Source organism: Crinia signifera, chromosome 6 (assembly GCF_055691185.1).
Source record: "Crinia signifera chromosome 6, ASM5569118v1, whole genome shotgun sequence".
In the NCBI taxonomy this organism is placed as follows: Eukaryota; Metazoa; Chordata; class Amphibia; order Anura; family Myobatrachidae; genus Crinia; species Crinia signifera.
Genome location: NC_139222.1, coordinates 168,601,035 through 168,618,711, shown reverse-complemented (window position 1 = coordinate 168,618,711; position 17,677 = coordinate 168,601,035). Strand labels below are relative to the sequence as shown.

The 17,677-nt window shown below is 42.7% G+C and overlaps 1 protein-coding gene across 1 annotated transcript; it reads left to right on the top strand.

Moving 5' to 3' along the window:
- The first annotated feature begins 494 nt into the window (after window positions 1–494).
- Window positions 495–16,957, top strand: LOC146007141 (proton channel OTOP2-like). Its single transcript, XM_083145518.1, has 7 exons — window positions 495–667; window positions 1,755–2,133; window positions 3,712–3,848; window positions 7,296–7,354; window positions 7,632–7,753; window positions 10,907–11,763; window positions 16,190–16,957. The coding sequence occupies exons 2-7, from the start codon at window positions 1,764–1,766 to the stop codon at window positions 16,358–16,360; spliced, it is 1,716 nt and encodes a 571-aa protein (XP_083001644.1). The 5' UTR covers window positions 495–667; window positions 1,755–1,763; the 3' UTR covers window positions 16,361–16,957.
- The last annotated feature ends 720 nt before the right edge of the window (window positions 16,958–17,677 follow it).

Sequence of the window (17,677 nt, the reverse complement as noted above, 5' to 3'; positions counted from 1 at the left end):
TCCCAAAAACAAACATTTCTTGTTTCTTAGTTCACATATGTTTTGGTATTTATTGTATGTGGTTAAACGTTAAGTATTGTGTTAAATAAAAGTACAATCACTTCACTGCTTTTAATAAACTTGTATATTAGGCGCTCTAAATCACAAGTCACATGACTTAAGGAAGAAGAGTTTATATGTCAGATTGACAGAATGTGTAAATCAGGTACAGATACACAGTATAAATTTGGAAAAAGAGGAAGCTGATCCCAGAACAAGGGCTCCAAACTTACTTTCCACAGTAATCGAATGCACAACTGAAGACAATTTAAAATCCACAGTCACAAAAGAGCACACCCAAGGACATCAATTCATAACAAGTCATCTTTTTCAAAGCCAACAATCACGGTTCCTGACCTGGAAATATCAACAGAAAACTGCAGAGGCACCAAAAACACTACAGAAAAAAACAACCAGATTACATAGAACTCATATTTTTAATCCAAAACCTTGCATCACAGAGATAGCAGAAGAACAGACGGAACCCCAATAGACTCCTAATGTTGAGATTCATAAATCTTCTACAATACAGCATAACAGACTGAAAGCAACAAACAAACAAACAACCAACACAGCAGAGAGCATTTCTACAAAAACATCAAAGATCAATCTTATTCCAAAATAACAGGTAAGAAGCTGAGTGTGTGACAAGAGGGACTCAGGATTAATCATTGCAGAAGTTTCTCTAGAGTGAGCACATTTGCAATCACAGCTGCTTGGCAAATTGCCTTCCATTTGTTTGCACAAGAGGGCATGCTGTAATATTTATATAGTATGATCCCAACCATGTAAAACTTTTAAATTGGGAACCTATTTTTGTGTGTAGTTACCATTAAAACTGCAGTGCATGTGCAATATATATATATATATATATATATATATATATATATATATATATATATATATATTATATATAGATTTAAATTTGTAGCTGTACAGTTTGTAGTGTACAAATGATGCTTGCTGCATAACAAATATAAGGGGATGGTACCAGGAAAATGCTGAGTTATACTGAGACGACTGTGCCTGGTACCCCCCTGTAGCCTGACCCCATGAGCAGGAACTCCAGAATTGCAAAATCTTTCCAGTGACACATACGGTATCACAATCAGAGGCTGTAACAAACCTAGCAATCTATACCATGTCCCAACAAGGACACAAACCTTTCTCACCTTACAGAGGAATATACACCACTCTCAGAACCTGCTTTCCACCTGCACCTACTGACAGGACACACTCAGCATACTCGCCACACAAACTGTGCAGGAATACTACTACATTAATATCAATACATTACCTGGGTGCAGTTTAGTCCATAATATGCTCATTATACTTAATTAAATAACATACCAAGATCACCAAGTCTGGTGCCATTTAATATTCTGCATATCACATTGTTTTTTGACACACAGGATAGGCCTTGACTGCACATCCAGAATCATTGTTATAACCATGTTGTACCCCATAGATAATTAATTAATGGAACTGACTTATTATAGTTGCTGCCTGCCACAACTTTATTTAAATGTAAATAATATATTATAGCAATATACTGTATGTGTTTGGCTGGAAAATAAAACTTCAACTTCAATGATACAATACGTTATGGACATGATCTGGGGTTCAGGGAAAGAAAAGCTTTACTTGTAGAAGAATTCCAGGAAAAGTGAACAACATTTAACGAACAAAATTTAGCTAACAAAATTATATTTCAGGACCTGAATATGGGCGACATTGGTGCGGATGCCATTTCTCCAGTGGTTGCCACATCCTTGGAACCAGACACCAAGTTTGAGAAGATAAGCATTGGCCAACAACATTCCTTGTTTACAGTTGAACCTCCTATGCTGTGGAAGAAAGGGGGGCGCTTACTCTCTGGGCTGATAGGTCTGAATGTGTTGCTGTTGGCTTCTGTGCTCGTTAGCAGTGCAGCCTTTAATGAGGTCGGAGTCGTTGAGCGGGAGGTGCTCTCTTTACTGTGTGTCCTCATGGGTCTCAGTGGCTTCTGGATGGCGGTCTACCTACTTTGGACATCGAAAAAGGAACATGATATGAGCGTAAAGGACTCACATGCTGGTCCCATCTGGCTGAAAGGTAAGAAAGAGACTTAACTGAAGGTTGTACAAAGGATATGTTGGCTCATGGTGAAAGAGATTAACAACACTTAAGGAGTATGTAATCAGTGCAGCCCAACTGATCATGGGATTAATGAGGAAAAGAATAATGGAGAGATGCTGAGGTAGATTTGGATAAAGTAGGGAGATAGAGTGAAGCTTGGGCAACAGGTGAGCACATGTGGAATATATAAGGCTACAAATCACTCAATAATAGAAAATAATATGTGTGTTCGTATTCTTTCTGTATCAATATCTTAATACAGTAAGTGGAGTATTTAAAACATGTAATAATAGATAGATAGACATGATGTAAATGGGTCTTCATAGAATAAGTACAGGATCCAGCAAGTAAATGTGGGAACAATAAGAAGATGTTTTTAAACACCCTGAAAATCTGTAACAAAAATATCAATTTGTGCAATGAATTTCTGTTTACATTAAGAAATATGAATTGTCCAGAAATGTATTTCTAATGAATCAGGTCTAGGGGTTATTTCTATTTCTAAGTTTTTTTACAAAAGTTAATAGTTGCTATTTTTACAAAAGTGATTAGTTGCTATGGATAACATCACCACTTTAAACCCAAACTTTACTAAATATACCCCCCAGTATAAGATTCTATTTAAATAATTGAAATATACAATACTGTGCAAAAGTTTAGGCAGGTGGGAGTTCCTGTGCATGTGAGGTTATACAACCAGCTTTTGGGGTCGCCTATCCAACATCCACAGATAATCTGTGGTTAGTTCTTCAAGACGTTTGGATTAATCTCCCAGCCAATAATATAAGGTTTTTGGCTCAACTTTCCTTAATGTAAGGGTAAAAAATATTAAATATTAAATTTAAAAATATTGAATTAGTAAATTAAAAATCTAATTCTCTCTGCACATTTTACAGCTGCCCCCCTGCAGTGCACATGGTTTTGTCCATCTAAGAAGGATTTTGTCAGAAAGAGTGAACTAGAATAAGGCCCTTAGTACACTATTTGGGTGCCCACGTGTTCAGGTGTCGAAATTGGCATACAAAAATGTAAAAACTCATGTAAACCTTTTCATGTGTCAATCTATTGCTTGTGTTGACCTTTTCCAGTATCAACTATGTGCATGTAGACCTTTTGGGGTCATCCTAGACATTACTGACCCCATATGCCACACCCATTTTCCTCACTTGTCTCAAACTTTTGCACAGAACTGTATTTGTTTAGCATAATGGACCCCAAGCACTGATTCTATTACCTTACATGCACATGAACTATAACTACTGAAGCATTCATCTCTGTATTGGCCCAGTGTCTTTACCAGGAACAAACAATTCACAAATAGGAGTAATATGGACAACAGTAAAATTAGACTTGTAGGTCTGTACCTTTAAATGTTTGTAATCTTAAATATACATTGTGTTTAGTACATTCTAAATTAATTACACACTACAATTACTAACAGCAGATTTATCACGCGTACAGTGGAGAAGCCAATTAGCAATTGGGTATTATTGCACAAATCCATCCCAGTAGGTAACTGCATTCTTTTTTTTTTCTTAACATTATTTTGATTAGTTGGACTGGCTGTCTTTGGAGTTTGCTCGCTTATTCTTGATGTACTGAAGATTGGGAAATCAGTCAGCCTGGTGCATTGTGAATCTCCTATCAAAATTATCCATCCAGTCTTTCAGAGTCTGTTTGTGGGGATACAGGTCTGAATCCTGGAACTACAATGCATATCTTTGTCTCCTTACTATGGCTATGTGTCACATACATTTTATATGATTTATTAGTCTTTCTGTGCTCTCTGACAGTGGGCCTTATTCTAGTTCACTCTGACAAAATCCTTCTTAGATGGACAAAACCATGTGCACTGCAGGTGAGGCAGATGTAACTTGTGCAGAGAGAGTTAGATTTGGGTGGGGTTTTACTTCAAAGTGAGATCTATATTGCAGTGTAAAAATAAAGCAGCCAGTATTTCCCCTGCACAGAAACAAAATAACTCACCCAAATCTAATTATCTCTGCACATTTTACATCTGCCCCCCTGCAGTGCACATCTAAAAAGGATTTTGTCAGAAAGAGTGAACTAGAATAAGGCCCAGTATCAGGGTGGATTCCTATAAGAACAGAAAAAAAACATCTGTTTTGAACTGTTGCACAGCATCCCTACATCTTGTTTTCTTGCCAGATGGATGCCACTGATAATTATTGCTTTGTGGATTTATACCGGTTGCAGTGTACATCTTGTTCCGCAAAGCCTTATCCAGTATACTAATATAGAGATACTTTAAAACATAACCAGGGCACATCCATAAAGAGCATGCTTAACTCGCTTGTTCTTGTCTTTAGTCCACTGCACTTGCTATCAAGTAGGCAAACCCCTCTGAACATGTGCAATGGGCAGAAGGGTTGAAATACATTTCCGTTTAAGAATGCATGTTTAGTAGGGATGTTCACCGGCCACTTTTCGGGTTTTGGGTTTTGGGTTTTGGGTTCTGATTACCTTGAGGTTTTGGGTTCTAATGGGTTTTGGCAAAACACCTCCTAAGTGTTTTGTGTTTGGATTTATTTGGGTTTTGGGTTCTGATTTTTTTGTTAAAAAAAGCCTAAAAACAGCTAAAATGGCAGAATTTGGTGGTTTTTTTGCTCCTACGCTATATTGACCACAATAACATTCATTTACACTCATTTCCAGTGTATTCTGAACACCTCACACCTCACAATATTGTTTTTATTGCCAAAGTTTGCACTGAGGTAGCTGGATAACTATGCTAAGCCACACAAGTGTGCGGCACAAACACGTGGCTCATGTAAGAGTGACACTGCAGAGGTAGATACGGCAGTATTAGGCAGTGGGCTCCAGACCACACAGGTAGATATACGGCAGTATTTATTAGGCAGTGAGCCCCAGACCAGACGGTAGATACGGCAGTATAGGCAGTGAGCCCCAGACCACAAAGGTAGAGATATACGGCAGTATTTAATTATTTATTAGCCAGTGAGCCCCAGACCAGACGGTACATACGGCAGTATAGGCAGTGAGCCCCAGACCACAAAGGTAGAGATATACGGCAGTATTTAATTATTTATTAGGCAGGCAGTATTTAATTATTTATTAACCAGTGAGCCCCAGACCAGACGGTACATACGGCAGTATAGCCAGTGACCCCCAGACCACAAAGGTAGAGATATACGGCAGTATTTAATTATTTATTAGGCAGGCAGTATTTAATTATTTATTAGCCAGTGAGCCCCAGACCAGACGGTACATACGGCAGTATAGCCAGTGAGCCCCAGACCACAAAGGTAGAGATATACAGCAGTATTTAATTATTTATTAGCCAGTGAGCCCCAGACCAGACGGTACATACGGCAGTATAGGCAGTGAGCCCCAGACCACAAAGGTAGAGATATACGGCAGTATTTAATTATTTATTAGGCAGGCAGTATTTAATTATTTATTAGCCAGTGAGCCCCAGACCACAGACCGCCAGACTGGCAGATTCAGTGCAGGCAGCAGTGCAGCACCAGTGGACTATATATATATTTATATTTAATATAATTAATTAATAATTATATATATAATAAATGGCACAGCACAGCACCAGAGGTATGCCCCAGCACAGAGGAGACAGTACTACAGGCAGGTACACAGTTAGACTGTTCTCCTAAGCAGAGGAGAACATAGTACACAGCAGCACTGAGGGAGACAGCCCTAGCAAATAAAATAATTAATTACAGCACAGTTCACCAGAGGTAGACCGCACAGAGGAGACAGTAGTACTACAAGTACACAGTTAGACTGTTGTCCTAAGCTGAGAACAGAGTACACAGCAGCACTGAGGGAGACAGCCCCAGCAAATAAAATAATCAATTACAGGCAGCACAGCACACCAGAGGTAGACCGCACAGAGGAGACAGTAGTACTACAAGTACACAGTTAGACTACTACACAGCAGCACTGAGAGACAGCACCAGCGATTGCAAAAGCTCAAGGACAAGCTCAAGTTTAAGCCCCAGCAGCAGCACCAACACACCCTCTCCCAACCCACTACTTAACTGGAGTGAAGATGGCGGGGGCGCGGCAGCTGCTTATAAAGCCTCGCGAAATCCGACGCCGGGAGATGACGTTCTAATCACGCGGACGGACCGAGTCAGGCGGGAATCTCCGAGCGCTGCTCGGAATCGGGCTCGGAATGATGACGTCCGTGGGGGCTCGGATCTCTGATATCCGAGCCCGCACATCTCTAATGTTTAGCATAGTTTGGAACAATGATATCACTGGCTGTAGCCAATATTCATTAGTACACTCATCTCTGCCAACTTGTGTCTATTCCATTAGAGAACCAACTCATTCCTAACATGCCGTGATGCCAGCCTGCTTAAGGGAGAGAACAAACAGACATAGGGTCCGATTCAGGCCTGCTCACTAGGCTGCCTATATTGGGAACCATGGGAGCAGGTCAATGCCGCCCAGGCGAACGCACACCCACCCCGCCGCTTGAATCCCCTTGCTATGCTGAGAGTGGATGTGTATGCTTACACATCTGCTCGCAAGCACCCACACAGAGGAACAATACTCACCATCGAATATTTTTTTCTCTGTTCGCTTCTGAAAGTAAGCCAGGACTTACTTATCAGCTGGACAGTCTTTGGCAAATCGAGGGTGGGCACTGATGTCTTGTGACATCATCCGATCTCCCTGAGCAGGCAGGGGCATGCCTTCATTCGCAGGTGTCCGCCCAGCGTTTCTATGGGCGTGCCCACCATTTTTGTTGACATGCCCATGAAATGCCAGGTGTCCACTCTGGTATGCCCGCTGCCTGTCAATCAAGTAGCAAGCGACCCGGCAAATAAAAAATTTGCCGAAGACGCTTGCTGCGGAGATTTGCACATGTGCATGTGCAGACGCCCATCATCGGGAATGGGGCTGATTTGGACTGTGCGACCAGGTCTGAATCGGCCTCATATTTAGTTAAATGTCAGCACTAGTTGTTCCGTGAAATACATGTCAATAATGCATAGCCTTGACCAATTGAATATTTAATTCCATTATATAGTGTTTGATGTGAACACTTTTCCTGCTTTTCTGTCCCCTGCTTGTTGTCACTGTACACGTTTGCCGTGTTGAACCTGTTCATGCATCTTTCCACACAGACATACTTCCTCTGGGTGTCCTGTAAGGATTGTGTCCAGATTCACATGAATCTTACCAGGTATGATCAAGCAATAAATACAATGGATCAATGTCCTTCTTCTATTCTTATTCCTTGTATAATAAAAAGAAACATAACAAATGAATTGCGTTACTCCTTTATTTGCAGTGACCATAATGATTTTAGTTCCCATTCTCTGTTTTAATTTTGAAGAACATCCTAAGCTAAATATTCTTTCATTTCTATTATATCAATTCTTGTTCCTATAGTCTGTAAAATAATATTTTCCAACCATGTGTAATTGAGTTCTCATTCAATGATTTTATCTGTGTTCCAGATGTGGTCTCATGTTAACGCTTAGCACAAATTTAGCCATCTGGATGGCTGCTGTAACTGATGAATCTTTGCATCAGTCCCCAAGTACCCACAATTCATCTGGTGGTCACAGAATGGTGAGAGGTAAGATACATGCAGACATTTTCTCATACAGAAATGTCTGACTGGCAACCAACCTGTCAGGGGCTGACTGGCAACCAACCTTGAACTTGTTGATATGCTGTATCCTTTCAAAACATTATTGCATTTTTCCTGTAAACATTCATGCACTGTACATACATGGCACTGAACTTTACAGGACATGTTTGATGGCTGCATGCTATGTTGCCTGCTACTCATACTTACCTACTTTTGAAAACTAGTTTCAGGGAGTCTATAGTTGTTAGTAGAATATTGCACATCACCCCATTGAGGGAGCGTGTCACGTTCCACCAAAAGGGCATGTCTAGTTCCATATATGGTTAAAAGAGATTGTGAACGTGGCACCTAGAAGCGTGGGTGTGTGCTGCTAGATCGGAGAAGAATCTTTTAAAATGATTTATATCCAAATGTAGATTAGCTCAAAAGCAGTTAGTAAGATATACTATACTTGGTAAAGTTCTGGGAAATGGTACTGATGATTCAATCTCTCATTCCTTTTTCCCAAAAAAAGTAACAGTGTATTGTGGGCTAGGTGACATGAGGGAGATTGCTAGACTTATGAGGGCGATAGGGAGATTGCAGCTATTTCAGGGAGTCTCCTGCAGAATGCAGGAGGGTAGGCAGCTATGCTGCTACTTGGTGCAATGTATGAGAATGTGATATGTTCAAAACCTGAAATAACGTTTTGCGCCTCTTTAGGTTTATACATTTCTGTTGTATATCCACTAAGTTTGGCCCTTTTAATTTGGCTTTATACTGTAATATTCACTTTGATTCTGCCTTATCAGTGTAGAATTGTAATTTCTAAATAATGGTGTTGTTAACTTATGTATAATGTTTTGTAAAATTAGCTCCTGCAAATGGTCTTTTTATTTAAACATACCATATATACTCGAGTATAAGCCTACTTTTTCAGAACATTTTTTATGCTGAAAAAGCCCCCCTCGGCTTATACTCGAGTGAGGGTCCCACTTGAGACAATAAGTTTTCCCAGTTTCTTGTTGTAAAATTAGGTGCCTTAGCTTATATTCTGGTATATACGGTAAGCAGGTTTAGATAAAATAAGACAAAGTGTTCTTTGATCATAAACGAGTTCATTTACCCAATTAAAAACATATATACCACTGTAACTGCACTATAGCTATTGGGGACTGATTCAAGTCCAGGGGCGCCGATTTACTATTACTGTCAGAAGCAGGGTCCCTGCGGAATATGGGAACTAGCAGCGGTATGAATACCGCTACTAGTTCCCATCCGCCGCAGGGACCCCCGCTGCTGACAGCATATCCACTGCTGGGACCCCGCTGCCCTGGCCTGTGGGTGCCGTGGGTGCTCCTCACTCCGGGGGCCCGAGCACCCAAGGTTTCGGTGCCTATGGACCCACTTGCTGGGATGCGATTGTTCTAAGATACTTGCGGGGTGAGGCGGCATTCCAGTCATAAAAAAAATACTGAAAACCAAAACTTGGTAGACAACATTTCAGCACCTTTTATGTGGTCACCTAAGTTTACCACACCATTTACCCCTTATACAAATCATGCAACACAATAGTAACCCCCTTATACTGTACTTACCTCTTACACATTTTGCCACATGGAATGAGCCAAAATTCACACCGACTGAGCTAACATTCACACTATGGGGGTTGTTCTGGTTGATTCACAAGGCTGCGAATTCACAGCCTTGCAAATCCACCAAACCCCACCCGGGGAATGAATGCCCACCCGCCCCCTCTCAGCGCGGGTTCGCCTGCACACACTATGAATGGGTTTAGCATAAACATCCATTCGTATGCCTCGGGTAACCGCCCACATCTTTCGATGGTTGTGGACCATAGAAAGATGTGGAAGGTACACGCATATAAAAGTGACTTTCAAGTCACTTCCATATGCTCGGGCAGCTGACATCCGGTGATGTCAGCTGCCAGCCCCCCGCACCCGCGTCACCACCTCATTACCATGAGAACACCCAGCGAACGCCCATGGAATGCCCATGGAACGCTGGGCGATCCCATATAGTAATGGGGCAGCATGGCGCCCCACCCTTCTCCGCAGACGCACAACATCGAATGATCGTAAATAACCCCCTATGGCACATGGATTGAGTCAAAATTCACGTTATGCCACACAGATTAAGGCAAAATTAACATTTCGCCACATGGATTGAGCCAAAATACACATTATACCAAACGCTTCACAAACAGGGACATTGCGCAGCAAAGGCGCGCAATAAAAATGTAAGCCATAATGCCCATTATATGTTAAGCCAAACAACATAAATGAAATTATGTATTATGCCAAACACCATAATGCCTATTAAAAATTATGCTACATAAGTGCTGCTTACCTACATGTTCATTGACAGGGTTCCATGCTCATTGCCAGGGGTTCCATGCTCATTGCCCCCCCCCCCCCCCCCCCCCATACCCAGTTATATTGTTTGACCGGCTATATCTTCAGAACCAACTGACTCATTTACATGAGACTAGTATCATATTGAAGAACTTTTTAAGTGGCATTCGAATGATTTTGGTCCTGTGAAACTGGGCCATTTGGTTCCAGAGAATCTGCCCTCAAAAATCATGAACAGCCAGTCAGAAACAAATCGGTTTATCCGCAATATCTCTGGAACCAATTAACCCATATGAACCAACCTGGTATCAAATTAAAGGCCCAGCGATTTTGGTTCGAATGAGATGGAAATGGGTGGGGGTCGGAATTAGTCGGCCCCATGTAATCCTATGGGGAATATGTTCCAGTTTTGCCCGGCGGTATCTCCGGTTCTCTGGGGACTAGCGATGCAGACTGGGCTTGTTAGAAAGCCCCAGTCCTCATCTACAAAATGGGCATATTTGGAGAGTGGGCCTGGAGCTGTAGCTCCATCAGGCCCATTGTTAATCCAGCCCTGTATGGATGTCATATTTCTTAACTATTAGAATGCTACATCTTTCCCCTCATCTAGTTTGCACTGACTTAAATCCGCTGATACTAGAAAGGGGATGGAGTCAGGAGACATAACTGGTACTTGGTAAACAATAAGTTACTCCTTTCTTGAAAATAACGATAGACAGACAGATAGATATAACTTAACTTTATACCATTTTTATAAACTTGCAATAATCTTTTTTTGTTGCAGCTGGTGGAGAATCTGATGGCTGTGGCTGTACTACCCATGTATGTGACACCTTCCAGACAGGATATTACTACTTGTACCCCTTCAATATTGAATATAGTCTATTTGCTTCTGCCCTGTGTTACGTGATGTGGAAGAATGTAGGTCGTGTAATGAGCCAGGACTCACACCACACACAGCACTCCTTTCGGCCGCAAAGACTTTTTGTGGGATTAGTCTTTGGTATAGCGGTCCTTGTGGCGGGTCTCGCAGTCTTCATCGTTTATGAAATTGATGTTTCTTCAGAGAAGTCCAAAACACAAGCACTTGAAATGTTCTACATCTTCAGTATCGTAGCTCTCAGTCTAATGTCTATAAGCTCTCTTGCCGGCTCCATAATCTTCAGGTTTGAGCAGAGGGACACAGACAGCCATAAGAACCCCACCAGGAGTCTAGATGTTGGATTGCTGATAATGGCTGCTATGGGAAAATACTGTATCTCATATTTCTCCATAATAGCTGTTGTAGCCATATCTCCTGGAAAACTCATTGATAGACTGAATTTAGTGTACTCACTCCTCATGATTGTGCAACACACTCTGCAGAACATTTTTATTATAGAGGGACTTCACAAAGAGCCTTTCCATGATGGCCACTCAGATGATCACAACTCTGCACCCTTAAATGACAAATCTGAAGTTTACATCAATCCAGCTGTTGCAATCACTCAAGACAATCTCTCGGGAGCTGAACAAGGGCATGGGTTGGATTCCGGGCATCACGGAGCTGTGATACAAACCACTGTTAAGAATACTTGGGCTGACTGGAGGAGGAAGACCCTAAAGGAGATCTCTATGTTCTTGCTTCTCTCTAACATCATTGTGAGTAAAATCTCCAAATGTAAGACCAATGCATTCAAATAGTTTTATTAGCATTTAAATAGCACCAGCATACAACATAGAGCATTACAATAAAGAACATGGTGATAAAACAAGAGTGGTATTGACTCCGGCAGAAATAGGGGCCGTCACCTATTCAATGCTGCTGCTATCGACAGCATCGAAGGCAGGTTCTGACAAAACAGATCTGACATTAAAACAAGTTGAATCTGTTTTTTTGGAAACGGCCACGGATTTTCGATTTCACGTCCGTTTTTTTGCCAATCCATGGCCGTTTTCGCTGATTTGTGGACTTTCTGACACTCAACAGTCTGTACGTTGAATACCAACTGTCGAGTCCTGTCGGAAAGAATGAAAAATGGGCTGGATTCCTACTGTCAGGATGTTCTGACAGTCGGAATCTTGGTCTAAATACTCCCCAAAGAGGTAAAGGGCTCTGGTCCTGATCTAGAACACTTTTTGCAGTAGCCATCTTTTGCACACAGACCCCTGAGTCCAGAGGAACCCATATGGCACACAGTGCATCCATTTCTTCATGAAAACTGCTCCAAAAGCCCTATAAGGCATTTAGGTGATACAGATGGCGCGCCTCTCATGATACAGATGGAGCGCCAGTGGAGAGACCCTCCATCTGACTGGAACACGTGAGCATCTCACATGCATGCACGTCCCAGTCACTCAGCGACAGGGAGTGGAAACCCTGCCCGTCTCTACTTCAGGGATGCGGAAAGGGTTAGGGGGGTGGCGGGGAGGTGACGGAAGGCGGCGGAGAGCTCCTTCGAAAGAGGGCGCGCAAGTGTCTCATGCAAACGCGCCCCCTTCCGGCATATGGCGGGTGCTGGTGGAGGATGGCGATTCTATCACCAGCCCCCCGGCTGAATGAGTCCCGCTTCATCTGTACTAAAATAGTGGGAATGGGTGTGAAAATGACCATTAGGAACATTGAAATGTCTTCATGTGAAATGTCAATATTCTCAGAATGCCAATGATTTGGTTTTGGTGCTGCCGGACGGGTTAAGCACTAGGTTGAGGTTAGGGTAAATCTGCAGGGGTAGGGGATAGGTTAGGGGTAGGCATTAGGGAGATGGTTAGGGATAGGCAAAAATACTTACCCAAACCACTGCTCCGTCAGAGATCTGTGCCAGAAGTGACGATTACATGACTGACAAGATCAGGAGGCCGAGCTACATGACTGTAGGTCAGCAGAAACATTGGGTGAAATTTACTAAGAATACAAATATCATTTTTTGTATTCGTATTCTTAATACGAATGAATAAAAATGCATACAGCTTTTTTAGCCGTATGCAAATTCGTTTTTCCGGAGGGGAATTTACAAAGCAGTCAAATACGAATTTGTATAGGTAGTCTGCATGGATCAGTCAGATCCATGCAGGCTTCAGTGTAAAAAAAAAAAAAAGGTTAAAAAAATTCATTTAAAAAATGGCGTAGGGTAAATAAATACATGGTACTTGTTTCCTAGCACGGCCACAACGATTTAGATCGTTGTGGTCGTAAGATAAAAAATCGGATCGATCGCATCGCATGCGATTTGGTCGCATACGATGCGACCGATCCGACCGACCGATTTTTCACCCGATTTTTTTTTTTTTTTCACCAGATTTGTTTCAATTGCCCCCCCAAATGTTACTAAGTGGGCTAGACCCCACGATAGACGTCAACCCGAAGCGTGGCGAGCGCAGCGAGCCCGCGAGGGGCGGCGGTGCGCGTCCTCCGACCTTTTCATTCCCCTACTATCCACTAGGGCGTGGAGTGAGAATAGAATAGTGTGGCGAGCGCAGCGAGCCACCGAGCCCGAAGCGTGGCGAGCGCAGCGAGCCCCGCGAGGGGACGCGTCTAACTTCACAGGTATACGCGTCCCCTCGCGGGGCTCGCTGCGCTCGCCACGCTTCGGGCTCGGTGGCTCGCTGCGCTCGCCACACTATTCTATTCTCACTCCACGCCCTAGTGGATAGTAGGGGAATGAAAAGGTCGGAGGACGCGCACCGCCGCCCCTCGCGGGCTCGCTGCGCTCGCCACGCTTCGGGGTGACGTCTATCGTGGGGTCATGGCGGGCACATAAAAAATGTGAAATGGGTCATATTGGGCCATTTCACCTTTTTTATCATTTTACCCTATGTGAGATGGACTTAATCAAGTCCATCTCATCTTGTGCCATTATAATGGCACAAGACCGACGCGATCCTCCCGATTTCAATGTTAAAAGATTTTTTAACATTGAAGTCTATGGAAAAATCGGGTCAATCGGTCGGTCGCATCGCGGCCGATTTTAATTGGTCGCGACCGACCGATTGACCCGATTTCTGTCATTCAAAGTGAAAAAATTGTAAAAAATCGGCCACATCGTGAGGATCGTGTCCCTTAATTAAGAGCCACGATCACTCACGATTGTGGCCGTTCTAGGAAACAAGTACCAAATACATTTTAAAAATGGCGCGTGGGGTCCCCCTTCCCCCATGGCAATAACCAGCACCAGACGCAAAGAGCTGGGGCTGAATTTAAAAAAATCAGGGAAAATTTTTCGTAGGGCTCTGAATTTTAAAAGCAGCCCCAGGCTCCAGGGCCGGGTCTGGTTCCCAAAATAGAAGGGACAAAATAAATAGGGGTCCCCCGTATTTTAAGAACCAGCCTCAGGCCCAACCAGCCAGCAGGGTAATGCTACAGCCGGGGGGAGACTTTTTATACAAGTCCCCCCGGCCAAATGAAGTCTATTTTCCTGGCATATTTGGCTGGCAATTAGCGGCAGTTTTATGCTAATTAGCGGGGCGAATTTCAATACGGCCGCTTAGTAAATTAGGAATCACCATTCTTTTGAATGGTGATTCCTATCGTATTCTATCAATGGTGTATCCATTCGTATTTGTAAATACGAATGGATACACCATGGATACACAAAATGTAAATATGAATACGAATGGATACACGAAATGTAAATAAGTGACAACCCCCCCCCCCCCCCCCTGCAGCCCAGGGGCTCTAGCCACCACTGTGATAACTGACGACCTAACATACCAAATCCTTATATCATGTTGGAGTCTGAAGACCAGTGTGTTTTAAAATTGTATGTAAGCATGCTCAGCTTTGGTTGGCGACATGTCCTGGATTTATTTCTACAATAAGCATTTTCCTTTGATGCCACACTTGTGCATACAGAACAGATGCAAATTAAAGGAGATACGTTTCTTGTCTGATGATCCATTAGCTAACGTGGCGTAGTACCTTCTAGAAGCCTGTGAGAGGAGCTATGTGACTTCTAATTCACGGAAGGCATCTAGCTAGTGACAACACATTTTCATATGCAGGTATTATAAAGCAGGCACTGCAGGCAAAACAGAATTGATACAACTGTTATTCTTTAGAACAGAGTACAATTACAATTGTAGCCCCCTGTCTGGCTGTAATTGTGTGTACACACGGTCAGATGTGCCTTAAGATACTATCCACGATCCGATCAGATCGGATCGGAATCAGATCGCAAGGCACATCCGATTTGCATACAAGTCTGACTATATAGTGCAGATCTGTACTATATAGTCAAGGCAGATAAGACTTTCTGCCTTGCGATACGTGAACTCGCATCGGAATCGGATCGGGTTCGCAAGGGTTAAAACCCTTGCGATCTGCATCCGATTCCGATCCGATGTTGACTATATCGTCAACATCGGAAGGCAAAAGGTACCGTGTGTACACACCATTAGGTGGGGTCTATGAATATTCCCTGGTACATACCTTTGGATCCACATATGTTTTATCTAGGCTTAGCTCAGTCACCTTCTTTCCCAGATGCAGTGGGTAGATGTCCTACATCTGTAGGTTTTGGTGTGGAGCTGGTACAGGCATTGTAATGCAGTTGAATAAAATGGACCAACTTTGGGCCTTATTCTGACCTGTTTGCTAGGCTGCGTATCTTCACAGCCTAGGGAACGGGTAAACGCTGCATACACCTGCCGCCCGACTGATCAACCACGCTGCACGAATCCCCTTATTTGCATGTGAGGTAATGTGTATGATTTCACATCCCTTCGCATGCAGCAGCATGAGTGAAAAATAAATTGATGGTTGCTGAGCTGACCATCTATTTATTATTTTTCTCGTTCGTCTAGACTAACTTTTATTTCCTTTGGAGATGACTGAATTCGGGGAGGGCGCTGACGTCTTGTGAGGTCAGCCGCCCACCCCATGCAGAAATCGACACGCCTGCACTCCCAGGGGACGGCCAGCATTGTTATGGGGATGCCCATAAAATGCTGGGCATACTCCTGCCCCCTGTTGCTCTATTATAAAGTTCCATTTGATTGTTTACTTTAATAAACATCTTCAGGTGATATAGTATTTCCAATTATCTCATCACTATGAAGCCTCTAATATAATTGTTTCTTGCTCTCCTAGTTCTGGATCATGCCTGCCTTTGGTGCTCGTCCACAGTTTGATAATGACCTGGAGTTGAAATTCTATGGGGAGCCAATGTGGGTGGCTGTTGTAAACATTGGCCTCCCCTTTGGAATCTTCTACAGGATGCATGCTGTTGCCAGCCTTCTGGAGGTCTATGTTATATCTTAGCAGAAATCTTATCAACGTGAACTTTCATTTGTTTGATTGTGATAAACAGCATCTTCACCTTTTTCATTATTGTATGTAAAGAATTGCCATTACTCCATGTATAAAGGTGCCCATACACTTACACGATTTGGGCACTTTTCTCGGAGACAGAGATCGATGGGCTGTTGGTGGGGTATTGCATGTGAGGAAGGCATGCAATACCTTCATAAGTGTATGGGCACCTTCAAGTGTAGGTTATATTGTCTGTTAATATAAAGCTGTATATTTAATTATTTAAATTTAAGGGATTTCCATACCTGAGGTCGATAGATTGCATTTCCCCTGCCGCCAGACCAGTGGAAGCCCTCTTACTGGCTCCAAACTTCTGCTTGGAAATATATGCAGAAACTGTGTCATGCAATCAGGAGTCACCTTTGATTTTATCAAACAATTATTAAGTTTTTTACTCAGGGAATAGGTGGAGCTGTTAACCTTCCACCCCAATAGGTATGAAAACCAATTTAAGATGGATGAAAATAAAATAATAAAGCACATACATATATATTTTCTAAACCTGTGATTACCTTTTGCGTACTATATGGGTAAGACTAAGAGCCCCGGCACAGCGCCCTAAGTATAGAGATGAGCTAGTCTGTTTCCATTGAAAACCACCTGATCCCATCTGAACATAGGGAATCCAGTCCCGGCTTAGATCTTCCTGCTGGACTATCACTGTGGTAACATACAGTATGTAAAGACATGTATTATGACATGGTGGTTTTGTCTTTATGTGCTGCTTTTATAGCTTTGATTATTGTAAGTATACGCACACATTGTATTGGAACATTCGAAAATAGACCTATGTATGCCAGGCCTTGATATTGCAGATTTTCTAAGTGGTATTTATTTTATATTTGTAGAATAGCATCAGTGTTTTTTTTTAATATAGCAAATTTTATCAAATGATCATGTTCTACCAATTTTTTTCTCTCCTGTGGGAGACATTGAGGGTTATTCTGGTTGATTCGCAAGGCTGCGAATTTGCAGCCTTGCAAATCCACCAAACCCCACCTGCTGAATGTCCGCCCGTCTGCCCGTCCACCCCCCGCTTCGCAGCGTGGGTTCGCCCACACAGGATGTGAATGGATGTTTAGCATAAACATCCATTTGTATGCCGCGGGTAACCTCCCACATCTTTCGATGGTCGCCGACCATCGAAAGTTGTGGAAGGTACACGCATATAAAATTGACTATGTACACGCATATAAAAGTGACTTTCATGTCACTTCCAAATGCATTCACGATGTGTCCATCCGGTGATGTCAGCTGCCAGCCCCC